The 12,729-nt window shown below is 47.7% G+C and overlaps 1 protein-coding gene across 2 annotated transcripts in view; it reads right to left on the bottom strand.

The window, feature by feature from the left end:
* Window positions 1–7,102: 7,102 nt before the first annotated feature.
* Fhip2a (FHF complex subunit HOOK interacting protein 2A) overlaps window positions 7,103–12,729 on the bottom strand; it is a 28,320-nt gene continuing 22,693 nt past the window's right edge. For both annotated transcript variants that reach the window (XM_021151638.3, XM_029472549.2), the window contains exons 14-17: window positions 12,070–12,213; window positions 11,074–11,214; window positions 10,135–10,238; window positions 7,103–10,047 (exon numbers count right to left, since the gene is read on the bottom strand). In XM_021151638.3, the coding sequence (XP_021007297.1) occupies window positions 9,942–10,047; window positions 10,135–10,238; window positions 11,074–11,214; window positions 12,070–12,213 (495 nt within the window). In that variant the 3' untranslated portion in view covers window positions 7,103–9,941. The remainder of the gene's footprint in view (window positions 10,048–10,134; window positions 10,239–11,073; window positions 11,215–12,069; window positions 12,214–12,729) is intronic.

Raw genomic sequence — 12,729 nt, forward strand, 5'->3', positions numbered from 1 at the left:
TGGATTTTCCTCACCCAGTCATTCTCATTAGCACCAATTGGTTCTTTTAATTGTATATGCACCCCCTCCCAGCGCCCACTGAGAACAGTGTTTTCAAGGGCATGCTTAGAAGAGGAAAAAGAGCAGTTTGCAAATATTTGGTCTAAACCAAATCTTACCCTGTGCATCTGAGGGAAATGCATTGGTACTGGCTTTATCACCTGCTTGGCTTTTCAAGCTTTGTTTCACTTGGACTTTTGATCCTCTGTTCCCTAAGTCCTGAGATCACAGGCATTCTCCAGCATGCTGGCCCGGGGGCTCTACCTCGTTTGGTCCAGTTAAGTCTTTTGGTTTTAATATTTTGGCGTTTGCTTTCTCTGTGACAGAGCCCCACAAGGTCATGATGAACAGGACATTCCTACTCACCAGAAGAGAAAATGCATGTCCCAGAGTGTAGTGGTAAATAGTTAAGCTGCACTGAGCTCCCAGAAGGTGCTTGTGGGGCCGGCTCTGCACCTGCCCAAGAGCTCTGGATTCATGAATAAAAGATACACACACACACACACACACACCAGCTTAATTTTTAATATGCCTTACTAGCTCAATAGTTGGGCCGCTCATGAACCTCCCCGCAGCTAGCACACGCTCCCATCCAGTTTTCCTGAGTTAACACTTTCTAAATCTATATTTTAATATTGCTGCCCTGTTTTCTTCAGAACAGCCCTCCCATGGGGCTGCTTTCCCCTCTGCACCTACATTTCAGCTGTCTCTCTTGCTCTGTCAGTCCTTTGCCCCTCTCACTGTGGGCTTCCTTCTCCTCCCCTGCTGTTTCTTGCGGAGGAATCCTAAAAATCCCGCCTCTTTCTCCCTGCCCAGACATTGGCCTTGGCAACTTTATTTCCCAATCAGAGTCAACTGGGGATAGTCTTCCTTTAGCCTACCTGTGGGACACTGCCAACAGGTTTTGGGGGTATGAGAACACAATTAGTATGAGAACACAAGCCACTATATCAAAGCACAGTTTCTTTCTGCCAGTCTCAGGACAGAACAAAATAGTTTGACGTGGAGAACATTGCAGGGTGGAGAGATATTGTAGTTCTTACTGGCTTTATTTTAGTAGTGATATCACAGACTACCCGTGAATCTCCAAATACCACAGCCCCAATAAGGGTAAAATGTACGGAGTAGGGCTGGACCTGGAACTTGGTGGTAAAGTGCCAGCCTAAGCATGTGAGGTCGTAGGATGGATCTCTAGGGAAACTATGGCATCTAAGTCAGGAGCTAGGCATGGAGGATCCGCCTTTGAGAGGTGGAGCTAGGAAAAACAGAATTGGAGGCCAATCTGGGATGCAGGAGATCCTATCTCACTCACTGCCACGGAGAAAGAGAGAGAGAGAGAGAGAGAGAGAGAGAGAGAGAGAGAGAGAGAGAGAGAGAGAGAGAGAGAGACAGACACAGACCAGACTTGAATTTCAGATTTTCTCTTTCATTATTTCAAATTTTTTATTGTTTGTGGTTTTGAGTCAGGGTCTCACATAACGTTACTCTGGCTGTCCCTGAACTTTTCCCCCTGGAACTCTAGGTTCCCATGCCTCTAACCCAAAAGGCTGGGGTAACAGGAACACACTATCACGGCCAGCTCAGACCCCTCTGTTCAAATGACTCTCCCATGCTTGCTGCATTTTCTCTAAGAGTTCACAGGGTGAGTGTTGTATCTGTGCTCACACTAAGCTGCCACAGCATGCTGGCTTACTGAAGGCGGGAATCTCTTCTTTCTGTTTCCTAGAACCTTGATATCAGCTTCACAGGAAGTTCTCAGTAAGTAGAAATTTGTTGGGTAAGCACATCTTTTGGGTGAAATAGATATCTTACTTCTGGTGCGTTTTCAAAACTGATAGAACACAGGAAAATCCCTGAAGTACCTAACAGGCAAGCCCCAACTTGCTCCGTCATGAAGCTCAGAAGTCGGGACTCCCAACTACGCGGAAGGCCCGGGCAGTAAGCCTGGGCTCAAGGGCAGTCTTGGCTACAGAGAAGAGTCAGGTCTTAGCAGCTTAGCATTTGTCTCAAAATGAAGAGCGATCTGGGATCTAGCTCTGTGGTGGAATGTTTGCTTAGTGAGGGCAAGGCCCTACTTCCAACTCTTAGTCCCCGAGGTGGGGAGTGGAGCATCTATGGAGTGATGTTAAAAAGTGGCAACGATGGCATGACACTTCTTTGGACCCTTCAGCATCAAACATGCCAGCAGCGGGCATCTTGCTTGGTCATTCTTCTGCTTGGAAAAAAAGCTAGTTTTCCACCAGCAAAAAGGTGACTTTCAAATGTTTATATGACTTCTTTAAATTCTTTTAGGATTACTAATTTCCAGGTAAAACACTGCGAGACACTTTACAGCCGTGTGGATGGATTTTAGGTTGGGGATCCAGTTATGGCTTCCTAAAATTCTATTGCTTTATTTTATTGGAAAATAGACTTTTTCATACAATATATTCTGATTACAGTTTCCACTCCCCCCACTTCTCTAAGCCCCACCCCCACCCCAATTTGTGTCCATTTCTTTTCTGTCTCACCTTAGAAAACAGGCATCTAATAATAAATAATAAAATACACTTAGATAAAAACCAAACCAATCAGATATGACAAAACAGCTAAGCAAGAAAAAGAGCCTAAGAAAAAGCACAAGAAACATGTATAGATGCACACATGTGTTCTCACACAGAAGGGTGCACACATGTGTTCTCACACAGAACTTCTCTAAAGGCACAAAACTGGAAGCCATAATACATATGTAAGGGACTGTAGGGCGAAACATGTCCTAAGATAACCCTGAGTTCATTTCTGTTGCCCAGCTGAGCATGCAGCCTGCTCTCCTGAGTGGTTTGTTTCCTCAGTGAGACTCCCTTGGAGAAAACTAATTTTCCATTTGCAGCGGCTATCAATTGGAGGTGGCTTCTAGGTTGGGGGTGGAGCTTGTGTCCTCTTCTCCTTTCAGCTCTAGGACCTCATCTGGTGCAGATCCACATAAGGTCCTGTGCAGCCACAGCCTCTGTGGGTTCAAACGTGCTCTAGCCCTGTTGTATCTAGAAGGCCTTGATTCTTCGGTATCCTTCATCTCCTCTGGCTTTTACTCCTTCCACCTCCTCTTCTGCAGTTTCTGGAGCCCTAAGGGGAGGGGTTTGATGGAGATATCCCACTTTGGGCTGAGGGTTCTCTGCATGTCTCGATGTGGGTCTTTGTGTTTGCTCCCATTTGCTGCAGGAGGAGGCTTCTCTGATGCTGAGCAAGACATTTTATTGCTATGTTCCTTTAATAGAACAGTAGTATGTGGTTTTACCTTAGGTCCCTGGACTATCTAACCTTTTTTTTTTTTTTTTTTTTTTTTTTTTTTGGTTTTTTGAGACAGGGTTTCTCTGTGTAGCCCTGGCTGTCCTGGCACTCACTTTGTAGACCAGGCTGGCCTCGAACTCAGAAATCCACCTGCCTCTGCCTCCCGAGTGCTGGGATTAAAGGCGTGCGCCACCACGCCCGGCTGGACTATCTAACCTTAAGTTGTCCGATATCTAAGCAGCATTAGGTCTGGGATCCATTTCATGAAGTGTGTCTTTTGGTTGGCCACTTCCACAAACTTTTGTGTTATTCCACCAATGCGTCTCGCAGGCAGCACCGTTGTAGACCAAAAACTTTGTGGTGGAGTGGTGTTTGCCTTTCTCCTTTGATAGTGTGCAGAGAACCTTCTGGCACCATCAACACTAGTTCCTAGGGGTGAAGGCTCTAGGGCAGGTGTTCAGTGAGTTTGTTTGGGGTTCTCATGGGACCCCCTTGGCCAACAACTCAGACACATGTAACCCATTCCCGGTACTGCAAGGCTCTCTTGATGATGAGAAATGTCCAGCTGTGGCTGCTGTCTCCTTGTTACTTGGCAATTTCATTTAGATTGCCTTCATATATGTATATGTTTTAGGAGGCTTCTCGGGTTTCTGTATGAGCCTTCTAATAGCCTGTAGTTTTCACTGTCCCTCCCTCCCTGCCAGCTTCCCTCCCCTTCCCCTCCAGCTTCCCTCCCTTCCCCGCTTGATCTTCCTATTCCAGTTCCCCCAAGCCCCTGCCCAATTATAACTGATCTGTTTCTTCCCCCCCCCCCCAGATCTCTCCCTCCCCGAGTCCCCCTCATAACCCCCACATAACCTCTGTGGCTTTATGGAATGTAGTTTGCTTATCAATGACTTAACAGCTGACATCCACATAGAACCAGACATACGCCATATTTGTCTCTCTGGGTGTGGGGTAGCTTTCTCAAGATGTTCTTTAGTTCTATCCATTAACCTGAAATTTTCATTTAATTTTTTTTAAAAAATTCTTTGTGAGTTTCCCATCACGCACCCCAATCTCACTCATCTCCCCCATCCTCTCGTATCTGCCCCCAGTCCTTGCAATGTCCCCCTCAAAAGAATATAAAAGCGAATAAAAATAACACAACAACCCCCCTTGTCGTGAAAGCGGCAGCGTGTTCCATGGTACACCCTTTTGTCCACATTTCTTGACTTGCACTTGTTCATTGCAATGAGCTAATGGTCTGTTTCCAGGCCTCCAGCTCCTGCTCCATCATCAATACTGAATGCTCACAGGGCCTCCTCTCCGATATCCTGTTGTTGCCCTGTTGTTGTCATGGAGATCCTGCAGCTTTGGCCCCTTCACATGCTCCAGCAGATCACAGATAGATGATATGTAGATCTTAGGGGTGGGCCAATTCAACACCAAGGATCTAGCTTGGGAGGTCACTGAATTGGTCAGCCTGCCAGCTCTCCTGAACCTGCAACCCCAGGGCAAGCTCTCCAGCAATGCCCTGGCTAGCTCACCCAGTGCCCAAGCTGGCAAGGGGCATCAATGTCAGCTCTCCTGCTGGAGTGTCCTTGGGGTCCTCTCCTCTGTGCCTTCACCACCAGGGCCAACCCTACCGTGCTGCCCAGGTGAGGTGTAGAGTCCACTCTCCCTGGAATGGTAGGGCCAGCTCTCCTGCTCTGATGACCTCAGAGCCAGCTCTTCCACCTACCACAGGTGATGATGGCATGGGGACTCTCCCCCAAGCTGCCTGTAGGCAGACAAGGGGCAGGTCCAGCTCTCCTGTGCTCACACTCTTGGGGGAAGCTCACCCATCCCCCACCATCAGGATCAGCTCTACTATGCTGCCCAGACTAGGGCTGGGGTCATCTCTCCTGAGTATGGCAGCCAGCGAAAGGCAGGGTCAGTTCAGCACAGTGACTCAGAAGGCAATCCAGACCAGGGACATCTGCATAGCCTTTGGTAGTGATATAGGCCTGGGACATCGACATAGACCCCAAGCCCTGACATGGCCCCTGACAATAGCCTAGGTCTGATGTCCCCATGGTCTTAGATGACAGGGCAGGCTACTTAGATCAGCATGGCCTGCCCTTGGCTGCAGTGCCCTCAGATATCCACGTGGTCTCTGGTGGTAGCCCAGACCACAGACACCAGCTTGCCCTTTGTTTGGTAACTTGGGCCAACACAGACCCTAGCTGCAGCAGGACTATGGACCTGCCCTGTGGCAGGCCAGAGCAGGACCTCACTCTAGCTTCCTCACATCTGCCCGTTCCTCACTGCTGTGGACTCTCCAGTTCCATCTTTCTCCACAGAGTATGGGCCCCTTGGCTTTGCTTTCTCTTCCATCTCTCCACCCTGTACCCCATCTTTTCTATATCTCCATCACACATCCTCCATTGGGGTGCCACCTGAGGTGGGTGCTTAGGTGTCTATCCTTCATTGTCCATCCATCCCTTGGTTGTTTCTAGTTTCTGGGTATTATGAACAGAGCAGTAGTTGAACACGGTTAAACACCTCCGTGGTAGGGTGGAGTGTCTGTCCTTTGGATATATGCCCAAGTATGGCATAGCTGATCTTAAGACAGATCAGTTCCATCTTTTCGAGGAACTGTGGGACCTGTTTGTGTAGTGGCATGCAGTCTAAAATGATGCTTTCATTTGAAACTCTCAGAGACAAGATCGTGGGCTCTTGTCAAGTTAACAAACAAGCTTGGTCTTTTCCAGCTGACAACCCCATTTCCTCCTGAAGCTATTGGGGTGACAGTGACTGAAAAGACCAAGAGAAACATGTTTTCATCTTATGTGTATATGTATTTTGTCCCCTACCCCTTTTCTTATTAAGGTATTTGGGCAAAGACTCAAGTAAATGAGTAAGTCTATAGTATGTTTTAAATGTCAGCTAAAATGAAAGGCTTTTATAATGTTGGAAAACAGGTTCAGACACAGGATTTGGAGGACTGTTTCGCTGAGATGCCCATGAATGTCTTCCTTTAGGACAGCGGTCCTCAACCTCATGGCCCCTTCTGGGGTCGAATGTTCCTTTCTCAGGGGTATCAGGCATATCAGATGTCCTGTGTGTCAGATATTTACATGACAATTCCTAACAGTAGCAAAATTATAGTCATGAAGTAGCAATGAAAATAAGTTTATGGTCGGCGGTCACCACAGCGTAAGGAACTGTGTTAAAGCAGCGTTAGGAAGGCTGAGGACCTAAGAACATGACTCTCAAGGAGGGAACTGGAAATCACACGTTAAATTGATCCAGGACAACCATGGGTGCTGAGCTCTCCCACAGATGATACGTGGCGTTCTCCCTTTGAAGGGTAACCATGGGACACAATGGCTGTAGTGTCCCTTGGATCGCTAGGGTGAAGGGAATCGCTGTTGCCGTGTCCTTCGGCGTGATGGTACATTTTCACCTGGGGACCTGTCAACACTCCTCACTCTCCTCAAGGAGCCTGGTGAATGGCTGGTGGGTCTCGTCCTTCAGTGGGGTAGCCTCTGCTAAGGGGCAGGGAAATTCACACCCTCGTGTGCTCGTGCCAGCAAGTATCTAACTTTAGTGGATCAAAAGGATACGAGACCCAGGAGAACTGTGTCAGGAATAAAGTGTCCAGCCAGTGGGCAAGGGATGAGACAAGGCAGCGGGATGAAAAGTGGCCAGAGTGGCCAGGGTGCACCATAGCCATGGGAAGATGCCAAAGCTAGGGAGAATCCTACCAGCCTCCCACTTAGCGGTGGCTGAAATGTTTTCAGTTACAATTCTACAAAAACATACGACAATATTCTGTTTAAGTTACATTGATTTATTTTTCTTGATTTCCCTCTTTGTCCTGCATGCACTGTTAGCGCAAGAGCTGAAGCTGACGTCCACCTGCCCGGAGGGGGACGGTGGGCACACAGTCACCTGAAGAGCTTCCTCATCGGTGGCCTGGGAATCCAGACCTTCACAGCACTGCTGGTGACCCACACGGCGCGTGGAAAAATATGCCAAATATTCTGTTTAATGTAAACAAGGCAGGAGGCCGACAGAGTATCAGTGACAGTATTTTACAGGGCCCAGGAGTATCTAAGTGTTACGATGACATGCATATCTTACTTTATTGATCAACCAAAAATGTAAAATTACCATAGTTTGTGGGCTTGGCATTTCACCGTAACTTCTTCTGTTACACGGTAAACTTCATAATTAAATGGTAACTAGATAGTAATGTAATAACTTATGGAGACATTACCATGAAAAGTATGAAGTCATTCTATAATTTGTGCCCTGTAAAATTGAATGTAACAATCTTTACACTAGCAACAGTGTAAGCAAGCTATGAGGACTTTGGTCCTTTTATAGATATACAGATATATATATATATATATACATATACACACGCGTCTATATACACACATGTACACAACAATAATATACAGTTAGGCCAAAAGCTGTGAATCTACAGCTTCATATTGCACAGGTAAGTTATGAGAACATTACATACTTATGTGAGCACGACAGTGGAGACTGGCGGTCAAGTGAAAAATGGCTCATTACTGAAAAGAAACCAGACTACATTGTTAGAAAGTGGGGAAAACAATGTGCATGCTTATTTCCTGTTTCTACAAGCACAAAGCAGGCTGGAACTCAGTCTGACAGCCACTTGCTAAGGTGGAACTTTCCACTCAACACAGTCTATGGAGGAGATCCTGCAGTCTCGGAGACTGTGAGAAAAATCTTAGGTGTGGCTTGTGGCTTCTTTAAATCAACTCAAACCCAGTGCCGTGACTTGTGCTGACTCTGGGTCTGGATTAAATATGAAAAAGGAATTAAACTTAGATGAGAAACAGACTAACCCGAGCTGGCTGCAGGGCAGGTCATGAGGACAACTTAGGAAAAGTGTATCCTCGGGGGCAGCAATCACGCAGGGGAGAAGCTTTGCCGAGCTCATGGCGTGGGTGCCATAGGTGCAGCCGTGAAGCGAAGGGTGAGCGTTTGGTCTAGAGCTCACCTCACTGGTAACCCACAGAGCACTCTGAGAACATTAAGAAACACCTGTACCTCTCAATGCCTTATCTCAAAATCACCACCATCAACGTAGACAGTAGCAACGTCTGGAGGAGGAGGAGCTGTGGGGGATTCTTGTAGAAACTTGTCAATAAATACAACCGAGGGAGCCACTGCTCGCTGCTCAGAGCCACGGAAGGAAGGCCAGGCAGAGGACTGCTGCCTCCCACTCTGGTTCTCTTTCTGTCTTAACGGATTTCTTGAAGGAACCGAGAAAGATTCCCATTGTGTTAGAAACATAAAGTAGTTTCATTTTTTTTTTTTTTTTTAAAACAATGATGAACATTCTGGAAATGAGGCCACTCTTCATCTTCTGGTAGTTTGTTCCTTAGTAGCAAAACTGGGCTATACAATGAATCTGAAACACTAGAAAAACAGACTGAGCACAGTGTCAAACAAGCTCCGAGCCTTGCTGCGGCCATGGCTGTGGCTGTACAGCCCTGGCTGGTAACTGCCTCCTGATTGTCTCCCCCATCGTAATGGCCGGTGAAGAGGAAGAGTGGGGACAAGACATCCCTGCATCGGCACCACTCACATACATGCATGCACGCACGCACGCATGCATGCACGCACGCTCTGCTTCCTTAAATCCTTTAAGGTGTAAACTGAACAGGAAGAGACTTAAAACAAAATCTCTTTAGAATCACTTAAGACAAAAGACTGAACCTAATAAAGAGAACAGTGAACACTGAGAGGCCCACTGCACGCCGACTGTCGCCCCAGAGCCAGGTCCTGCTAACACTGCCACACACGTCAGTACGGAAGTCAACCATAGAGCAATTTCATAAAGCAATTTCAGAGAGGAAATGGGGGGGGTCTCAACCCAGCATCTGTTAATTAGCTTAAAAAAATACTGTTTTAGCAAACACTAGCAATGATGAGCATAAATCTAATGCTGTTGCAAAAATGACAGCTGTAAATAAACTGGGAGCCACGCGTGAAAATCAACCACAAATATGACTGTGTGCACAAAAGAGTAAAAGAACATTTCTTTAAAAATATATATAATATATTAAGAATTTCTTTATCATATTAAAGTGTTATTCTTACAAAAGCTGAAGGAGTCGGTGCTGCCGTGCACGCAGCTCCTCCTCCAGACTCTTTTGATGTTTCCTCAGCGACGACGTTTTTCCTCATTTAGTTTCCCTAAATATTTTGTATGATAAGAATCTTAACCTTAAAAAGTTATAAAATTAGTGATTTTTGTTTTTTTGCTGCTTATTAATACAAAAGAATATAAGCATTTGAGTCCCAGAGAATGTCAAAATGCTTTGCTGCTTAAAAGGATATTAAAAGAACAGAAATGCCAGCCAAGTTCCTGATATCACAAGGTTTGCAGATTTTCCGTCACTGGAGACCCAATCTCCTCAGGTCTGATTGTTTCCTGGGTTGGAACAACGTGCAACCATACAGGGAATCATTATGGCAGAGCGAGAGGAAGCAACACCAGGCCTCACTGAGAGCAGTCACGCAGTGGATTCTTAACATTCTGTGTAGTTGACTCGATACTTCATTTGCAAGGCGTTTTAGCCTCTCGTGGCTGAGCGGAGGGAATGTCCAGTGACCCGGGGCCTTCACGGCGTGGCAGAAGCGTGGTACTTGACAAAGGCAATGGCCGCCAGCTCCTTGCAGAACTCCTCTAACACAATCACACCCTCCAGCAGCGTGATGTGGTCAACGCTGGAGAGAACAGACAGAAAATCAGAACAGCAGTGCAACCCTGAGACTGGAGGGTTTCCAGCTAACGTCTATAAAACTCTGACTCACAGGGGGCCTTCGGGCTCCAAGCCAAGCAGCCGCTTTCTGACCAGGAGAAGCTTGGGGGTGAAGTCTTGGATGCGCTGAATTCGAACCATCAGGTCACCAACAACCTGCATAGAAACGAGAAGTGAGGAATTCAGCTCCACGGGGGCGCTTTCTGAGGTGCCTTCCTTCCCAGTCACCGGGATCTATGACCAATCGTCTTCTATTTAATCTTCAAAATCAAACGTCAGGGCTGGGAGGTAGCTCTGTGGGCGCTGGGCTTGCTGGGTCACCATGAAGACCTGAGCTGGGATCGCCAGCATCCACTCGAGGCTGGGAGCAGTGTTGTGTACCTGCAACCCGGCACTGGGGACAAGCCCTGGTTGGGCAAGGGGGACTCACTGCCAGCCCGCCTCGCTGAAAGGTGAGCTGTGGGTTCAGCAGAAGCCTCCCCTCAAACGCCGAGGTGGAAAGTGACCAAAGGAGACTTCAACCTCTGGCCCACACAGAAGCACACCTGCGTAGACACGCATGCAACTGTGCATACGCGCACATATGCGTGCTATATAAATAAAAGGAAATTTTGATCTACTTACTTTATTCATATGAGTGTTTTGCCTACTTGCATGTATGTGTGCCACATGTATGCCTGGTGCCTGTGGAGTTCAGTCGGTATTGGATCCCCTGGAACTGGAGTTAAGGATGGCTGTGAGTTCCTGCGTGGGTGCTGGGGACTAAACTTGGGTTCTTTGCAAAAGCAAGTGTTCTTAACCCCTGAGGCATCTTTGTGGCCCGTGTTCTAGTGACTTCAGTGAATTCCTGTGGCTCTCTAATGGCTCCGGATGAGTAGCAATTGCCTACAAGCAGTAGCTATGTCTTTCCTTACACTAGCTCCACACGGTGAGATGAGGATGCTGCTCTCTAGCTGACTGGTCCCAGAGAACAGAACGTCAGTGAACTCACCCTGACAATCACAGAGAAGAGAGACCTGCAGCCAGAGGCCAGGTTGACGTAAGGATCCAGGAGGTACTCGTGCGTGTGTGGGTGAGGGAACAGCGAGAGCCTGGACAGCACTGAGGTCACCTGCAGATTCACATCGTACGGCTGTGAGGAAGAAGAGCAGAGCGTTCATGTCTGTGCCTCCAGAGCCAGGGTAACACTGCCCCCACCCACGGTGCTGAGACTTAAAACAGAGATCAGGCATGGGCACCCACAGAGACAGAGGCCATCACAACCCACCGCCATGTCAGGGACAGCTCTGACTAAGACCCACAGAGGACACACTGAACCATGACTCAGCACGCTATGCAGCTCCTTAGACACTCCTGCACGTGGGGCCACAAGGCCAGAACCTTTGCTGTTCCCTGCTGCTCGCTGGTCCTGGAAGCCAGCACTAGAGGACGGTGCCACTCAGAACTTCTCATGGGGGCACTCACCCAGCCTAGCTCTCTTTCCCCAAGCAGCCAAAGGAAACTGGTTGGCTTAAAACTAACTGCCTAGAAGAGACAGGCAAGGCAGCCTGGGACAGCAAAGGTGATTCAGGACCAAGGTGAGAGGCACAGTGGACTCTGCTCTCTGTTTCCATGCCCTGACACAGTGAAAACTAACCCCTGAATCTCTCGTCCTCAGGAGAATGGCTGGGTGACATGTTGATGGCTTTAGACGCACCCACCCCCATGCTCTTTTACAAGGTACACAAAACATAACTTCTTGCTCTAAGGTCAACTGTCAGCCTTCTTACTTACCACTAACTCATAAATACAAGGATTTTTTTTTTTTTGAGAAAAGAAACTTCCTTCAAGTCACCCATTTTCAAAATCTTGCCTTACACAAGACAAAGGAAAGGAAATCTGAAGTTCCAAGAAGGACAGTCATCTATCACAAAGACTAAGATCAGCCAAGACTACACCCTGGGGCCAACCACAAAAGTATGAAAATCGGGACCTTCCGCTGGATTACCTGATCAAGAATTCTTCCCATTCTGTCAAATAAAACTTTCAAAAAATGTCCTTCAAAGAAGGCTGCCTCTAAGTCACACTTCTCCAGTGGTTTGGGGGCTCCAGGCCACTCCCATCGTGAGCAGACAGCACAGTAGTCTCGGAACTATGAGGAAAGCATTTGGATCATTAAAGAGCAGCCGAGAAACAGGGGAGATGAAACAGAACTTCCTGAGATAGTCTCAGCTGTGCCTGAGGAGGCGTCGGAACCAGGCAGGACGGACAGGGAGCGTCACACTGAGCCCATCACACTCCTCCATGAGGAGGCTGGTGGGGAAAGGGCGTGTCTGACTTCAGTCTCCATGGCAGACTTGGAGAACATTTGGATCAGAGCCAAAGTCTCCTGTGAGCTGTTCCATGTAAAGGGTGGACGCCTGTTACCAAGCAAGCTTGCTGTTCTTAGAACAGACAGACAGTGGGCATGTCACTGTGAACGGGTGGAACACTGCTCTCCAAAGTGGGGACCACGGGCCAGTGCTGATCCTCAGAGTCTTGTGACCATGAGCAGAGGTAAGAGTGGAAAAGCAGGAGTTAGGTCTCAAAGCCCTCATGACACGACTAGGCAGTTTCACGTCGGCCAGGTCTGACACGGAAATAACTGCAATTTTTTTTCTGTTCTCGT

Source organism: Mus caroli, unplaced genomic scaffold (genome assembly GCF_978045245.1).
Source record: "Mus caroli unplaced genomic scaffold, Mus_caroli_1 scaffold_20, whole genome shotgun sequence".
Classification (NCBI taxonomy): Eukaryota; Metazoa; Chordata; class Mammalia; order Rodentia; family Muridae; genus Mus; species Mus caroli.